General features: G+C 42.9%; 1 protein-coding gene across 3 annotated transcripts in view; it reads left to right on the forward strand.

The window, feature by feature from the left end:
- Window positions 1-18,943, forward strand: part of LOC137349193 (integrin beta-1-like) — a 120,481-nt gene that overhangs the window by 85,449 nt on the left and 16,089 nt on the right. For 2 of the 3 annotated variants that reach the window (XM_068014622.1, XM_068014632.1), the window contains exons 12-14: window positions 608-810; window positions 7,347-7,585; window positions 12,287-12,528. In XM_068014622.1, the coding sequence (XP_067870723.1) occupies window positions 608-810; window positions 7,347-7,585; window positions 12,287-12,513 (669 nt within the window). In that variant the 3' untranslated portion in view covers window positions 12,514-12,528. Of the gene's footprint in view, window positions 1-607; window positions 811-7,346; window positions 7,586-12,286; window positions 12,529-18,943 lie in introns of those variants that run through there. The other variant, XM_068014638.1, reaches the window with a different exon arrangement.

Here is an 18,943-nt window from a genome sequence, read left to right on the forward strand (position 1 = left end):
AAAAATCAGAGAGTTGCAGGATATTTAAAATAAATAAATAAAAAAAATTTTGACCCAGTGACAGGGAAGGAACAGCGTAATATATTTCCAAGTCAGGATGTTATATGACTTGGAGGAGAACTTGCATGTGGTCGTGCTCTAATTTTAAAACGTTATGTTGCCTTATTAAATGTTAGTATAACAAAACTATTTAACTGACACTTTGGTTCCTCGTAATCTGCCAACAGACTGTCATACACATTCTTCCTTCTCCCTACATTCTCACTGTGTTGAAATCACAATTTCATTGCTAAGTCTTATATTCTAACTTATTCGTCCTCAGGACCCGAAAACTATGGAACATTTTACCTCCCTCAGTCTTTCCTTCTTCCTATGACCTTCAGGCTTCTAAAACTCAAGCTTAGTATAATTTAATCACAATTTCTTATTTTGCCTCTTCATTTTTACTCTTTTCAACATTGAAGATTCCTGCACCATGGGTCTTGGCCCTTCACCCTTGGTTTCTCAATAAATAAATATTGGAGGTGCTGGTCAGTCAGCAAAAGCATTTTCTCTTGTAATACCTGAAAGAAGAAGTATTTTTGAAATGTCACTCCATTCCTTTCAGGTGAACTTCGCCATAAGCATCACAGCAAAAAAATGTCCAAATAATGGGCAGAAGACCACTATTAACATCATACCACTGGGTTTTAATGAGAAAGTTGAAATTACTCTGGAGTTTGTGTGTGAATGCGAGTGCCATAAAAAGGGAATCGTTGATAGCCCAGAGTGTGACCAGGGAAATGGAATGCTTGAGTGTGGAGTCTGTAGGTAGGTTATCAATTGTTCCAGGTTTGTGCATGATATCGATAACAGGATGCAGACTGTAAAAAAATGAATAACTAGTTTTTTTGTTCTCTTAAGCCCTGATTTGTCAAGCTTGCACCTACTGACTGGGTTGTGACAAATTGGGTACCCAGGTCTGTGTGTCTGATTCTCAGCACACTGAAATTTGTGGTGAATGAAGAACATTTGGATGCCAGTGAGGTTAGGAAACACATGATGATCAAGGCGCCAACCCAGCATTTTCTGTATCCAAGGATTTGTTAGATCTGCAGAACATTTTTATATCTTATCTGTGCCTCTAAAGGCTTTGTTTTATCAGCGAGATGGCACTTGACCTTGTGCCTTGTTGGAGGACAACATTATGCCACAAACCGTGACAAGAACGATCCTCTCTGTAGCAGTGAAAGTTATCCCCACTGTTAAGACACGTCTGCTCAAGACAAAGCCCCCAATCAAAATATATGATTCTGATTGCAATGGGAGCAACGCACTGTCAATTCAGTCCTGTCACTCCACAGGTCGCATAACATATCACTTTAAACTTTCCAAATCAAAGACAGCCACAGTCAAATTGAAAAATCTATTAACCCCCAAATGAGATGAACCAAACCAAGTATCTTTAGATATCCTGGGTCAGTCCCGCCATTCCGGGGACAAGTCTGGTGAATCTTCGTTGCACTTCCTCTATAGCAATAATATCCTTCCTAAGGTAAGGGGACCAAAACTGCACAAAGTACTCCAAGTGTGGTCTAACCAAGGTTCTATACAATTGAAGCAAGACTTCACTACTCCTGTACTCAAATCTTCTTGCGATAAAAGCTAATATACCATTAGCCTTCTTAATTGCTTGCTGCACCTGCATGTTAGCTTTCAGTCACTTATTGACAAGGACACCCAGGTTCCTTTGTACATATACACTTTCTAATCTCTTACCATTTAAGAAATACTCTGCACATCTATTCCTCCTACCAAAGTGGATAACCTCACATTTTTCCACATTATATTCCATCTGCCACATTCTTGTCCACTGACTAAGTCTTTCCAAATCCCCTTGAAGTCACTTTGCATCTTCCTCAACATACATTCCCACCTAGTATTGTGTCATACGCGAACTTGGAAATACTACATTTGGTCCCCACATCCAAATCATTGATATATGTTGTGAACAGCTGGGACCCAAGCACTGATCCCTGCGATACGCCACTAGTCACAGCCTGCCAATGCAAGAATGACCCGTTTATTCCTACTCTCTGTTTTTTGCCTGTTAACCAATCCTTAATCCATGCCAGTATATTATCTCCTATCCCATGTGCTTTAATTTTGCTAACCAACCTCCTGTGGAGGACTTTATCAAAAGCCTTTTGAAAATCCAAGTATAACACATCCACTGACTCCCCTTTATCAATTCTGTTAGTAACATCCTCAAAAAACTCCAACATTTCATCAAACATGCTTTCTCATTCATAAATCCATGTTGACTATGCCCAATCAGATCATTATTATTCAAGTGTCCATTTATCACATCCTTTAGAATATATTCTAGCATTTCTCAACGACTGGTGTAAGGTTAACTAGGTCTGTAATTCTCTGTTTTCTCTCTCCCTTCCTTCTTAAATAGTGGAGTGACATTTGCGACCTTCCAATCTGCAGGAACTGTTCCAGAATCTGTGGAATTTTGGAAGATGATCAGCAATGCATCCATTATCTCCATAGCTACCTTTTTCATCACTCTGGGATGTAGAATATCAGGTCCTGGGGACTTATCAACCTTTAACCCCATTAATTTCTCCAATACAACCTTCTTACTAATACTAATTTCTTTCAATTCCTCATTCCCCCTAATCCCTTGGATCTCTAATTCTGGGAGATTTCTTGTATCTTCCTCAGTGAAGACAGACACAAAGTAATCATTTAGCTTCTCTGCCATTTCTCTGTTCCCCATTATAAATTCTCCTGACTCTGCCTGTAATGGACCCACATTTGCCTCAGCCATACGTTTCCTTTTTACATACCTTTAGAAGGTTTTACAGTCTGTTTTTATATTTTTTGCTAGCTTGCATTCATATTCTATTCTCCCTTTATCAGTTTCTTCGTCCTCCTTTGCTGTATTCTAAAATCCTTCCAATCCTCAGGTTTACTACTATTTCTGGCAATTTTATAGGCCTTTTCTTTTAATCTTATACAATCCTTAACTTCCTTTGTTATCCACGGTTGACTGCCTTTAGTTTTGGGGTTTTTGTGCCTTGAAGGAATGTGTAGTTACTGTGAACTATGTATTTTTTCTTTAAAGAGTATTCATTGCCGATGTACTGTCATACCTTTTAATGTATTTTCCCAATCCACCTCAGCCAATTTGCCCCTCATACTTTCATAATTTCCTTTGTTCAAATTTAACACTCTGGCTTCAGATTGAACTACCTCACTTTCAAATATAATGTAAAATTCTATCATATTATGGTCACTCATCCCTAAAGGTTCTTTTACAAAAAGATTATTAATTATCCCTTTCTCACTACATAATATTAGATCTAAAATAGCCTGTTCTCTATTCGGTTCCTCAACATGCTGCTCTAGAAAACCATCCCTAACACATTTCAGAAACTCGTCCTCCACAGCATTAGTGCTCATTAGGTTTACCCATTCTTTATGCAGATTGAAGATTACTGTATTACCCATGCTACATGCTTCTCTAATCTCCTGATTAATGCCATGCCCCACACAACCACTACTGTTTGATGGCCTATAAACAACTCCTACCAATGTTTGTTGTCCCTGGCTGTTTCTTAGCTCCATCCAAACAGATTCCACATTTTGTTCTTCTGGTCTGAGAACCTCCCTTATGAATGTATTGATCCCATCCCTTGTTGACAGCGCAACACCACCTCCTTTTCCTTTTTGCCTGTCCTTTCTAAATGTTGAATATCCTTGAATATTCAGTTCCCAGTCTTGGTCACCCTGTAGCCATGTTTCTGTTATGGCATTTAGATCATACCCTTTTACCTCTCTTTGGGCCTTTAAGTTGTCTACCTTGTTGTGAATGCTGCATGCATTCAGGTATAATGCCCTTAATCTTGTCTTCTTGACATTCTGCTTTCTAAGCGTAGTTGATGCTCGCCTTTGCTTCGCCTGCCTTCTAATGTCACTTGCTACTTTTCTACCTCCTGTTACCAGCTTTACTTCCTTCCAACTTGAACTATTCCTCAGGTTCCCATCCCCTGACAAGCTAGTTTAAATCCTCCCCAACAGCACTAGAAAATCTCCCTGTGAGTATGTTAGTTCCGGTCCTGTTAAGGTGTGGCCCATCCATTTTGTACAGGTCCCATCTGCCCCAGAAACAGTCTCAATGCCTCAGAAATCTGATGCCCTCCCTCCTATACCAATTCTCCAGCCACATGTTCAATCGATCAATCCTCCTATTCCAATGCTCACCAGCACATGGCACTGGGAGTTATCCTGAGATTACTGCTTTGGAGGTCCTGCTTTTTAATTTCCTTCCTAACTCCCTAAAATCTGCTTTCAGGACCTCATCTCTCTTCCTACTTATGTCATTGGTACCGATGTGGACCATGACCTCTGGCTGTTCACCCTCCCCTAGAAGGATGTCCTGCAGCTGCTCCATGACATCCTTGACCCTGGCACCAGGAGGCAACACACCATCCTGGAGTCAAGTTTCCTGCCGCAGAAATGCCTGTCTGATCCCTGACTATCGAATCCCCTTTCACTATTGCTCTTCCACTCTTCTTCCTCCCCTTCTAAGGAACTATGTATTGGCCTTGGAGGGTGTGCAACATAGATTTACCAGAATAATAACCTGGACTCTAAGGGTTAAATTACAAGGAAATATTACATAAACTATGGTTGTAATCCCTGGAATTTAGATAATTAAGGGGTATTTTGATCAAAGTTTTCAAGATATTAAGGGAATTGATAGGATGAATAGAGAGAAGCTACTTCCAATGGTTAGAGGATATAGGACTAGAGAACATAGCCCAAAAATTAGAGCCAGGTTTTTCAGGAGTGAAGTTAGGAAACACTTCTATACTCAGGGTGGTAAAAGTTTGAACTCTCTTCCACAAACGGCAGTTGATGCTCAATCAATTGTAAATTTGAAAACTGGGATTGATGGTTTCTGTTAACCAAAGCTATTAGGGGATATTTGGCAAAGGTGGGTATATGGAGTTAGATCACATATTAGCCATAATCTTGATGAATAGTGGAACAGGCTTGTGGGCTAAATGGGCTACTCCTGTTCCTATGACTAAGGTTCTGTGCAACTGAACATCACTTCCTCCCCTTGGTATTCCAACACTCCTTGGGATAAAGGCTTTACTGATTACCTTTTGTACAAGTATTCAGTGATTTGTATACAGGGCCACCCAAATCCTTTTGCTCCTCCAAAGCTCCTTGTCTTACAGCAAGCCGATAATCCAATTTGTCTTTCTTAGATTGAAAATGGATGATCTCCACATTGAAGTCTATGTACCAAAGTTTTGCCCAATCAGTCTGTTCCTTTGTAACTTCCTGCTATCATCTACAGAACTCATTGTGCATCCCAACAGACTTGTCCTGCTGGCTATCTCAGCATGGCAATCAGCTATTTTTCTACCCTCCCACAACTGGTAAGCTGCAGACCATCTGTTTGGCCACTGCAGTTTGCCAATGGCAGTTAAATGAGGCTGAACCAGAATTTGTCATCATGTGAAGCCCTTTCTTGCTAAGTGTTTGGAAAAATCTTTGCTGTAACCCTTTATGTTGACCCACAATCTCTTTTATATCTCTCTTGGCCTTTCTAATCATTTGTTTTGCTTCTCTTCTATACTTTTGTTTTATTAGTTCATGGGATATGATGGGATGTTGGCAAGGTCACAGCATTTATTGCCCATCCTAATTGTCCTTGAGAAGGTGATGGTGAGCTGCCTTCTTGAACCGCTGCAGTCCTTGGGGTGTAGATACACCCAAAGTACTGTTAGGGAGGGGATTCCAGGTTTTTGACCCAGCAACAGTGAAGGAACAGCGATATATCTCCAAGTCAGGATGGTGTGTGCCTTGGAGGGGAACTTGCAGGTGGTGATGTTCCTATGTGCCTACTGCCCTTGTCCTTCTGGGTGGAAGAGGTCGTGGATTTAGAAGATACTATCAAAGAAGCCTTGGCGCATTGCTGCATGGGCACATTGTAGATGGTACACACTGCAGCCAAAATGGAGGGAGTGAATGTTTAAGGTAGTGGATGGGGTACAAATCAGGTGGGCTGCTTTGTCCTGGATGGTGTCACATTCTTGAGTGTTGTTGGAGCTACACTCATCCAGGCAAGTGAACAGTGTTCTATCACATTCCTGACTTGTGCCTTGTAAATGGTGGGGTGGGGTGGAGGGGGGCGGTGAGGTGGTGGTCAGGAGATGAGTTACTCACTGCAGAATCCCAAGCCTCTGACATGCTTTTGTAGTCGCAGTATTTATATGGCTGGTCTAGCTATGTTTCTGGTCAATAATAACCCCCAGGATGTTGATGGTGGGGGGGTTCAGTGATGATAATGCCATTGAAAGTTAAAGGGACATGATTAGATTCTCTCATTGGGGATAGTCATTGCCTGGCACTTGCATGGTGGAAATGTTACTTGCCACTTATCTGCCCAAGCCTGAATGTTGTCCACGTCTTGCTGCGTGTGGGTACGGACTGCTCTATTATCTGATGAGTTATGAATGGAACTGAACACTGTGCAATCATCAGCAACCATCCCTACTTCTGACCTTGTGATGGAGGAAAGGCCTAGGACATTGCCCTGAGGAACTCTTACTGTGATGTCCTGAGGCTGTGATGATTGACCTTCAACAACTACAACCATCTTCCTTTGAGATAAGTATGACTAGCCAAATGCTGCCTTGACATCAAGGGCAGTCAATCTTAGCTCACCTCTGGAATTCAGCTCTTTTGTCCATTTTTGGACCAAGGATGTAATGAGGTCTGGAGCCAAGTGGCCCTGGCGGAACCCAAGCTGAGCATTGGTGAGGTGTGCAAGTGCCACTTGATAGCATTGTCAATGACACCTTCCATCACTTTGCTGATGATTGACAGTGGACTGATGGGGTGGTAATTGACTGGATTGGATTTGTCCTGCTTTTTGTGGACAGAACATAGTTTCCACATTGTTGGGTAGATGCAAGTGTTGTAGATGTACTGGAACAGCTTGGCTAGGGAGCGTAGCTGGTTCTGGAGCACAAATCTTCAGCTCTACAGTCAGGATGTTATTGGGGCTTTTTCTGTTTGTTTGTTTTCTGGTTTGACTCCAGACACATTGCTTTTGACATAATCATCTTATTTGTCCACGGATGTTTGGCCTGCAACACAAACCCTTTATTCTTGGTGAGAATTCTTTTAGTTTTTTTCTCTGCCTTTCTTGTACTTCCCACTACTGTTCTGGAAGGGAGAGAAAAAAGGCAAGACTAAGATTGCTTGCTGTTACAGAAGAATGTAAGTTTGTGGTTTATTGTTGCTGATTTTAACATGGACTGCTTAATTTTCAGATGCAATAAAGGACGTATTGGTCAATTTTGTGAATGCAGCATCGATGAAGTAAATATTGAAGACATGGATGCTTCATGCAGAAAGGATAATGCATCTCAAATCTGTAGTAACAATGGAGATTGTATCTGTGGGAAATGTGTCTGCAAAAAGAGGGAAAATCCTGATGAAATCATCTCAGGCAGATATTGTGAATGTGATAACTTCAATTGTGACCGATCCAATGGTTTGATTTGTGGAGGCAAGTATACCGCACAAAAATAATCTGCCAGAATTGACTTTTCCATGTGCTGGTTCTTGGTCTTCAGAAAATGCCCTTGTTTGTAATTTACCACAGATGTTTGCTGTGAAAGATGGTATACATTATCCAGTATGAAGAATGGGTAGAAGGAGTGAGGGAAATGTACTTGCCAGTTGTTGCTTAGCCTAGCTGCAAATTCGATTTGATGTTAATTTGGCACTTTCCTTTATACTTATGATCATACCAGCTAATCCATATACAGGTCCTATTTAATTACATTAGCTCAGCAGAAGAAGGCAGAATAGGTGCAACCAGCTTAAAGAAAATCAAACTGCAATGGTGCTCTGCCGTGTGAAAGGGCTGAATTTTATCAGCCTCTAGGGATGGACAGGGAGGTGGGAGGGGACAATGAAATAGCAAGAGGCGTGGAGTGCCTGTCACCTTTCTGATGCCATTCAAATTTGTCAGGGGCAAGGATCCCGCCCAGAGGCCAATTGAGGCCCTTAAGTGGCCAATTAATGGGGGTGGAAGCCCTACTGCTCGGGCAATCTGTGGCCGATGGAGGGCTCCATGTGCCAACATCATGCCCCCAGCCCTCGACAACTGCCACCCCCAGCCAGGGCCTGACTCACTGGTCCCGGCGAGCCTACCCCACTTACCTTCATTCCGAGCATCCAGCGCTGCTACCTACTGCAGTACTAGCAGTGGCCACTGCTCCCAGTAGCACTGCTGGGACTGCTGAGCTGCCAGCTCTCTGATTGGCTAACTGCCTGAGCACTTTAAAATGCAGTAGAGGATCCCCCAAATGGCCAATATGGGGTTTCCCTCACCTTTTTGCTCCGGTGTCAGGACTCTTTCCGCCTGCAGAAAATTCAGCCTCAGTTATGTAGGACAGAATCTTGTATCCATCATGACTGTTAGAAAAATGATTGCAAGATAACAGAAACCACAATGCAGAACTGCAGTGCGGTTCATGGGTTTTGGTGGACACTTGAAGTTAATGAACTCCATGAATGTAGGGGTGGTTGCACTGATCTGCTATGTGGAGGGGGGGGTTGGCGGTGCAGAAGTAGACTTTACACTGAAAATTCTTCCCACATTGCCCCTGATCTTAGTGATCTGAATGGACCAAAAGCAGATGGCCACAGTAGTCTGTACTTCCCTTCAAAATGGTATTGACTTAGAGAGAATAGTGGAGCTTAGATGGGATGCTATCTTTCTTTTAGGAGAGTGGCATAATACATGGAGTACTCCAGCACACTGAAGTGAGGAATGTTTTTTCTTTATATTTATTCTCATTCCTAATTTGCAGTCGAGTGCAATTTCTGATTGGCACTACCAGTTCCATAGGCATAAACAAAGAACAAAGAACAAAGATAATTACAGCACAGGAACAGGCCCTTCGGCCCTCCAAGCCTGCGCCGATCCAGATCCTCTCTCTAAACATGTCGCCTATTTTCTAAGGTTCTGTATCTCTTTTCTTCCTGCCCATTCATGTATCTGTCTAGATACATCTTAAAAGACTCCATCGTGCCCGCATCTACCACCTCCGCTGGCAATGCGTTCCAGGTGCCCACCACCCTCTGCGTAAAGAACTTTCCACGCATATCCCCCCTAAACTTTTCCCCTTTCACTTTGAACTCGTGTCCTCTAGTAATTGAAACCCCCACTCTGGGAAAAAGCCTCTTGCTATCCACCCTGTCTATACCTCTCATGATTTTGTACACCTCAATCAGGTCCCCCCTCAACCTCCGTCTTTCTAATGAAAATAATCCTAATCTGCTCAACCTCTCTTCATAGCTAGCGCCCTCCATACCAGGCAACATCCTGGTGAACCTCCTCTGCACCCTCTCCAAAGCATCCACATCCTTTTGATAATGTGGCGACCAGAACTGTACGCAGTATTCCAAATGTGGCCGAACCAAAGTCCTATACAACTGTAACATGACCTGCCAACTCTTGTACTCAATGCCCCGTCCGATGAAGGAAAGCATGCCGTATGCCTTCTTGACCACTCTATTTACCTGCGTTGCCACCTTCAGGGAACAGTGGACCTGAACACCCAAATCTCTCTGGACATCAATTTTCCCCAGGACTTTTCCATTTACTGTATAGTTCACTCTTGAATTGGATCTTCCAAAATGCATCACCTCGCATTTGCCCTGATTGAACTCCATCTGCCATTTCTCTGCCCAACTCTCCAATCTATCTATATTCTGCTGTATTCTCTGACAGTCCCCTTCACTATCTGCTACTCCACCAATCTTAGTGTCGTCTGCAAATTTGCTAATCAGTCCACCTATACTTTCCTCCAAATCATTAATGTATATCACAAACAACAGTGGTCCCAGCACGGATCCCTGTGGAACACCACTGGTCACACGTCTCCATTTTGAGAAACTCCCTTCTACTGCTACTCTCTGTCTCCTGTTGCCCAGCCAGTTCTTTATCCATCTAGCTAGTACACCTTGGACCCCAAGCGCCTTCACTTTCTCCATCAGCCTGCCATGGGGAACCTTATCAAACGCCTTACTGAAGTCCATGTATATGACATCGACAGCCCTTCCCTCATCAATCAACTTTGTCACTTCCTCAAAGAATTCTATTAAGTTGGTAAGACATGACCTTCCCTGCACAAAACCATGTTGCCTATCACTGATGAGCCCATTTTCTTCCAAATGGGAATAGATCCTATCCCTCAGTATCTTCTCCAGCAGCTTCCCTACCACTGACGTCAGGCTCACCGGTCTATAATTACCTGGATTATCCCTGCTACCCTTCTTAAACAAGGGGACAACATTAGCAATTCTCCAGTCCTCCGGGACCTCACCCGTGTTTAAGGATGCTGCAAAGATATCTGTTAAGGCCCCAGCTATTTCCTCTCTCGCTTCCCTCAGTAACCTGGGATCGATCCCATCCGGACCTGGGGACTTGTCCACCTTAATGCCCTTTAGAATACCCAACACTTCCTCCCTCCTTATGCCGACTTGACCTAGAGTAATCAAACATCTGTTCCTAACCTCAACATCCGTCATGTCCCTCTCCTCGGTGAATACCGATGCAAAGTACTCGTTTAGAATCTCACCCATTTTCTCTGAGTCCAAGCATAACATTCCTCCTTTGTCCTTGAGTGGGCCAATCCTTTCTCTAGTTACCCTCTTTCTCCTTATATATGAATAAAAGGCTTTGGGATTTTCCTTAACCCTGTTTGCTAAAGATATTTCATGACCCCTTTTAGCCCTCTTAATTCCTCGTTTCAGATTGGTCCTACATTCCCGATATTCTTTCAAAGCTTCGTCTTTCATCAGCCGCCTAGACCTTATGTATGCTTCCTTTTTCCTCTTAGCTAGTCTCACAATTTCACCTGTCATCCATGGTTCCCTAATCTTGCCATTTCTATCCCTCATTTTCACAGGAACATGTCTCTCCTGCACGCTAATCAACCTCTCTTTAAAAGCCTCCCACATATCACATGTGGATTTACCTTCAAACAGCTGCTCCCAATCTACATTTCCCAGCTCCTGCATGGAATGAGAGCAGAGAGATTAGAAAATTGAGCGAGCAGGCTTGAATTTTAGCCAATTCCTTCTGCCCATAATTTACCAGCCAACTACATTTTACATATTAAAGTGCTGGCACACATTCATGACCTGGATTAATTAAAGCTGAAAAATCCATAAAATAATAATAATAGTATTTGATGCAGTTTCCTGCTCCAGGATGGCAATTTTTGCCTTCAGCGCCCATTTTGAATGGGAGCAAGGGAAAAAAGGCTTGGGATATTTTTTGTTGCAATATTTCCAGTATAGTATTAGAACTGTGACGTTAATTTTATAGATTCTTAAAATATTTCTGTATTAAGGCAACGGGATGAAAGTAGGCTTGAGGAAAGCTCTACCAAACCAAAATATCATGGTCCAAATTCTAGAGTCTGCTGGTGGGCAGCAAGTGATGATAAAGTTAATGTGGGAAATGGTTTGGATGTGCCATAACTGCATGATTTTATGGTGGAAATTGAAGGAATCCATGCCTGGGAGATCAGCAGACACCACAGCTGAACAGCCTGCATTCACCAACAACTACATCTGCATGGCCTGACACTAAACATGAGGAACTGACCCCATAGGCAGTGAGTCAGCATCAAGTCCATTACAGTCCTATGTTATCTGCTACAAGATCACCTCAACTTACTTCAGCTACCTCTTGCCATGCTGAACTACTGTCCTCTGGGGAGGATGGCCTGGAGTGCTAGACTTTTCACACCCATCTTAAACAGCAGCAGCTCTGCTTTGTCAGCCATCAGACTATGGGTTTAGGTGCTGCAACTCTATCTTTCCACAGACTCCCTTTTTGTTCTGTATTTATTTTGTTAGCCACTTCTTGTGCCTAAACAGCCTTTACAAAGGCTGAAATGTGCAGAGGAAGCACCAGCAGCCTATATAATGGCTAAAATTTATTTTCACATTTTTATATGGCTGCATCTCTTTAATTTTCCCAGCAGCCCCTTGGTGCATGAAATTTCCCACACCATGGTTTTAGTGTGCTTGCACTGCAAAGCCAATCTGGGCCTGGAGCTCATGCCTACCCTCGAAAACAACAATTATTGCTAAAGGTATTACAAAGAGTTGGAAATACAGCTTAGACTAAACTTTAACAAATGAAACTGATGTGTGAGCTAATCCTTTTGATTTTTTTTTGCAGGAAATGGCATTTGTCATTGTAGAATGTGTAAATGCATGCCCAACTTTACAGGCAGTGCCTGTGATTGTTTGTTGGATGTGGCATCATGTGTTTCAACTAATGGACAGATATGTAATGGCAGAGGAATATGTGTATGTGGTCGGTGCAGGTGCACACTATCTGTGTTCGTGGGACCAACTTGTGAGCAGTGTCCAACTTGCACTGGTTTCTGTACAAAACATAAGTAGGTATTCAATTAATCGTGAGGTACATGATCTCTTATTTGTTTCTTCAATAAATCAGTTGTTGGTTAACTCATTCAGAAAAGAACTAGGTTTTTCTTTCTTTCTTTCTTTTTCTTTTTCTTTTGGGCCTCCTTATCTCGAGAGACAATGGATACGCGCCTGGAGGTGGTCAGTGGTTTGCATTTGTCATTGTAGAATGTGTAAATGCATGCCCAACTTTACAGGCAGTGCCTGTGATTGTTTGTTGGATGTGGCATCATGTGTTTCAACTAATGGACAGATATGTAATGGCAGAGGAATATGTGTATGTGGTCGGTGCAGGTGCACACTATCTGTGTTCGTGGGACCAACTTGTGAGCAGTGTCCAACTTGCACTGGTTTCTGTACAAAACATAAGTAGGTATTCAATTAATCGTGAGGTACATGATCTCTTATTTGTTTCTTCAATAAATCAGTTGTTGGTTAACTCATTCAGAAAAGAACTAGGTAATTATCTGATAAGGATGGGTTTGAAGGCTTTTTGAATTTAGACCCCATGGTTCCTCAGGTCCATTTCTCTGACGTACATTCATAATCTGTACAGTATCTGAAAATTCATGAACAAATTAACATCAAATTCATTTACATGCCAGTTTAAAGACCTGGGATGTATCTTATTCACACCTTCCCCCATGCCCAAAAACAGCTTTGACACTTTGTTGTGCTTATGGAGGGAACAGTGATGAAATATGAAATGAACTGGAGGAATTATAAAATACAAGTCAACTGTTGAACTGAAGTACAAAAAAGGACACATTTGTGTCACAGACAAAATGGAGTAGAGGTCAGGGAACCCCTCCTGTATTGTTAATAAACATAAAATCAAAGCAAAATACTGCAGGTTCTGGAAGTCTGAAATAAAAACAAGAAATGCTGGAAATACTGAAACAGGTCTGGCAGCATCTGTCAATTGTCAATAAACATGTTTGTTTTTATTTAGAGATACAGCACTGAAACAGGCCCTTCGGCCCACCGAGTCTGTGCCAACCACCCATTTATACTAACCCTACACTAATCCCACGTCTCCACCTGTCCCTATATTCCCCGACCACCTACCTATACTAGGGGCAATTTATAATGGCCAATTTACCTATCAACCTGCAAGTCTTTTGGTGGTGGGAGGAAACCGGAGCACCCGGCAAAAACCCACGCAGACACAGGGAGAACTTGCAAACTCCACACAGGCAGTGCCCAGAATTGAAGCCGGGTTGCTGGAGCTGTGAGGCTGCGGTGCTAACCACTGCGCCACTGTGCCGCCCCGTCTGTTGAAGACAAAAACCATTATCTACATCTGAATTAAAATTGAAATGGAAAACAGCCCATTCCATGCTAACAACACACCTATCTGTAGGTATGAAGCAGATAGACTTTTCAAATAGACTGACTCCGAAGCCAAAGCAAAAATAATATGTGTGAAATAATGCCTATTTATCAAAATGAAGACATTCCAACACCATCATTGAATAGTGGTTCCAATATCCTGGACCATTGTATGAATCACCCCAGGGGAGTGAGCCCTTCGTCACCTGATTGACTCCCCACCCTGATATGTTTCTACCTTAAAATGTATATCTCTGGAGAGAGAGAGGAGAACAGCCAGACAGCTGTGAGACAGCTCCAGCTAAGCAGGAGCCCTGCTGATAACATCTTTTAATTATTGCAGCGGAGAAATTGCAAAGTGACTTTGGAACTCTACATCTGCGAAAGGGAATCAGAATTTCCACCATCGACTTTAGATTAAGGCTTAACCACAAGGAGCCTTTTTTTTAATTCATTCATGGGATGTGGACGTTGCTGGCTAGGCCAGCATTTATTGCCCATCCCTAATTGCCCTGGAGAAGGTGGTGGTGAGCTGCCTTCTTGAACCGCTGCAGTCCATGTGAGGTAGGTACACCCACAGTGCTGTTAGGAAGGGAGTTCCAGGATTTTGACCCAGCGACAATGAAGGAACAGCAATATAGTTCCAAGTCAGGATGGTGTGTAATTTGGAGGGGAACTTGCAGGTGGTGGTGTTCCCATGCATTTGCTGCCCTTGTTCTTCTAGTTGGTACAGATCGCAGGTTTGAAAGGTGCTGTCTAAGGACCCTTGGTGCATTGCTGCTGTGCATCTTGTAGATGGTACACACTGCTGCCACTGTGCGTCATTGGTGGAGGGAGTGAATGTTTGTGGATGGGGTGCCAATCAAGCAGGCTGCTTTGTCCTGGATGGTGTCAAGCTTCTTGAGTGTTGTTGGAGCTGCAGCCATCCAGGCAAGTGGAGAGTATTCCATCACACTCCTGATTTGTGCCTTGCAGATAGTGGACAGGTTTTGGGGAGTCAGGAGGTGAGTTACTCACTGCAGGATTTCTAGCCTCTGACCTGCTCTTGTAGCCACGGTATTTATATGGCTACTTCAGTTCACTTTCTGGTCAATGGTAGCCCCTAGGATGTTGATAGTGGGGGATTCAGCAATGATAATGCCATTGAATGTCAAGGGGAGATCATTAAATTCTCTCTTGTTGGAGATGGTCATTGCCTGGCACTTGTGTGGCATGAATGTTAGTTGCCACTTATCAGCCCAAGGTCTTGCTGCATTTCTACATGGACTGTTTCAGTATCTGAGGAGTCACGAATGGTGCTGAACATTGTGCAATCATCAGCGAACATCCCCACTTGTGACCTAGTGATTGAAGGAAGGTCATTGATGAAGCAGCTGAAGATGGTTGGGCCTAGGACACTACCCTGAGGAACTCCTGCAGTGATGTCCTGGAGCACAGATGATAGACCTCCAACAACCACAACCATCTTCCTTTGTGCTAAGTATGACTCCAACCAGCGGAGAGTATTTCCCCTGATTCCCATTGACTTCAGTTTTGCTAGGGCTCCTTGATGCTGTACTCGGTCAAAAGCTGCCTTGATGTCAAGGGCAGTCACTCTCACCTCACCTCTTGAGTTCAGCTCTTTTGTCCATGTTTGAACCAAGGTTGTAATGAGGTCCGGAGCTGAGTGGCCCTGGTGGAATCCAAACTGAGCAGGTTATTGCTAAGCAAGTGCTGCTTGATGGCATTGTTGATGACACCTTCCATCACTTTGCTGATGATTGAGAGTAGACTGATGGGGCGGTAATTGGCCGGGTTGGACTTGTCCTTTTTGTGTACAGGACATACCTGGGCAATTTTCCACATTGCTGGGTAGATGTCAGTGTTGTAGCTGTACTGAAACAGCTTGGCTAGGGGCACAGTAAGTTCTGGATCACAGGTCTTCTGTACTATTGCCGGAATATTGTCAGGGCCGTAGCCTTTGCAGTATCCAGTGCCTTCAGTCGTTTCTTGATATCACGCGGAGTGAATCGAATTGGCTGAAGTCTGGTATCTGTGATGCTGGGGACTTCAGGAGGAGGCCGAGCTGGATCATCAACTTGGAAGATTTTGAGGGTTGCCCACGAAATCCTTATGTCTGGGCATGTGAGTATCCGAAAGACCCAGGCCCGGATAAGCCGACACTTTTACTGGGCTCAAATCCACAAAGTTATTTGTTTAAATTTGCAGGACCTGCCATACCTGCCAGGTTGTTGGGAAACTACAACCTACAATCAAGCTTGCTCCGCGAATCCCCATTCCCGCTTTTGAGGAACCCTTCAGCAGAGTTCTGATCGATTGCTTGGGACCCCTACCTAAAACTAGGACAGGTTACCTCCTCACCATCATGGAATTGGCCACCCAATTCCCAGAAGCCACACCCTTGAGGAAAATTACAGCTAAAGTCGTAGTCAAGGGGCTGACCCAGTTTTTTTACCCGATATGGACTACCCATAGAGGTTCAGTTCGATCATGGAACTAATTTCATGCCCCGAATGTTCCAAGAAGTCATACACAGACCAGCTGAAATCTTCAGCATATCACCCACAGTTACAAAGGCTCTGAAATGATACCATCAAACCCTGAAAACCATGATTAGAGCATATTGCTGTGATTACCCCCATGATTGGGATAAAGGAGCAGCTTTTTTTATGTTCACTACCAAAGATTCACCAAATGAAACCATAGGCTGCAGTCCATTTGAATTGGCTTTTGGACATGAGGTGAGAGCCCCTGTGAAATTGGTCAAGGGAAAATTCCTAGATCAAAGGGAGGAAATATCATTGCTAAATTATGCATCCTCTACTCGTGAGAGACTTTTTAAAGCCTGTACTGTAGCAAAAGAACACCTGAAAGCATCTCAGCGAAACATGAAAAGGCAAGCAGACAAAATGGCTACAGCTTGAGAATGTAAACCAGGGGACCAGGTTCTGGCACTGTTACCAGGGTGAACCCCTAAAAGCCAGATTCAGCGGCCTGTACAGTGTAAGGAAAAATAGTCAGTGAAGTGAACTACCTAATTAACACACCAGACTGGAGGAAAAAAGCAAAGACTGTGCCACATAAATATACTGAAAAAAATACCACAGTCGGGAACCAGATAGACCAGTTAGTGTATGTCAGCCAGTGAGAACAGTGGAGGAGGACAACACTAGTGAAGGCCAACTAGGAGAGAAAGGGAACCCAGAAAACTCTCAAATTGAACCCCCTATTGTAAAATTGGAAAAACTGAAATTTTAAGGGGCCTAGATGCCATATTTGGCTATCTATCTGACCAGCAGAGAAAGAACCTAGCAACACTGCTAAGGGAATTTGAGGAAGTTTGCAAGGACAAACCAGGTTGTACCCCTCTAACTATACACAATGTAGATGTAGGCGAGACCCCACCTATAAAACAAAACCCTTGCAGGCTGAGCCCCGATAGTCTGGCTCAGGTCCAACAAGAAATCCAATATATGCTGGATAATGATTTAATTGAACGCAGCCAAAGCAGCTGGAGCTCGTCCATTATACTAGTCTCCAAACCCAATGAGTCAACCAGAATTTGCATTGATTACCGCAAAGATAATGCAGTAACTCAAACAGACTTATACCCAATCTCCCGTATTGAGGACTGCATTAACCGAGCAGGAACCTCCACCTACATTAGTAAAATGGAATTATTGAAAGGATACCGGCAAGTTCCCATGACCACCCAAGCAAAAGAAATTTCAGTATTTGTCACCCCCGATGGCTTATTTCAGTGTAACATTATGCCATTCAGCTTAAAGAACAACCCAGCAACCTTCCAAAGACTAATGGACCAGGTGGTAGCTGGTTTAAACAACTGTGTCATCTACTTGGATGACCTGTTAGTTTACAGTGATACTTCGGAAGATCACTTGTACAATATAAGGGAAGTCTTTAGGGGTCTACAAAAAGCTAACCTAGTGGCCAATTTAGCAAAGAGTGAATTTGCTCAGGTGAAAGTAACCTATTTGTGCCACATTGTAGGCCAAGGTCGGGTGTTGCCAAGGGCAGTAAAAGTGCAAGCTGTGGTAGATTTCCCCATTCCCAAAACTAAGAAGGAAATCATGTGATTCCTGGGAATGCGCGGTTTCTACCGAAAATTTGTTCCCAACCTCAGCTACATTCTTAACTAACTTATTAAAGAAAAATGTAAAAGTTTTGTGGTCAGAGCGGTGCCAGCTGGTTTTCAAAACATTGAAGGTAATTTTAACAAATAACCCAGTATTGGCAGCCCAAAATTTTAACAAACCCTTTAAGATGGCTATTGCCGCCAGTGATTTCGGAGTGGGAGCAGTCTTACTTCAAGATGATGATTCAGACCTCGAGAGGCAAATTGGCTATTTCTCAAAAGAGCTAAACAAACACCAAAGAAAATATTCCACAATAGAGAAAGAGGGGTGAGGACTCCTATTAGCTTGTCAACATTTCAAAGTTCATGCAAATAACGGACACAGAGAAATTCAAATCTAAACTGACCTCAACCCCTCACATATCTGGAAAAATTCAAAGTTAAAAACGCCAGACTGTTCCAATGGAGCTTACTTGTCCAGCCACTCTTGCCAATATGCTGTCCAGAATTTAAACTCTGTACTACCAGAAATCTGTAAATAGATTATGACTGAAAGCCTGAGGAGTGCATAGGATAAGTGTGTGCAGATATGCACTATCCTATGTCTTACTTTCTATCTTTCTGAAAAAAAACAATAAAAAATGAAATACCAAAGAATTTTATTATTTTTCCCATTTTTGTGGAGAGGTGTCACACTCACCAAGGGAAATGATGAAATATGAAATTAACTGGAGGAATTATGAAATAAAAGTTGAACTGAACTACAAAAGTGGACACATTTGTACCACAGACAAAATGGTGTAGAGGTCAGGTGACCTCTCCTGTACTATCAATAAATATGTTTGTTTTGAAGACAAAACCCATTATCAACGTCTGAATTAGCTTTGGGGTAAACACATTGAAATGGAAAACATCCCATTACATGCTAATAACTCCTATCTGCAGGAATGGAGTTAACAAGACCTTTGCAGGTAGACT

The sequence above is a fragment of the Heterodontus francisci genome, chromosome 2 (genome assembly GCF_036365525.1).
Source record: "Heterodontus francisci isolate sHetFra1 chromosome 2, sHetFra1.hap1, whole genome shotgun sequence".
Classification (NCBI taxonomy): Eukaryota; Metazoa; Chordata; class Chondrichthyes; order Heterodontiformes; family Heterodontidae; genus Heterodontus; species Heterodontus francisci.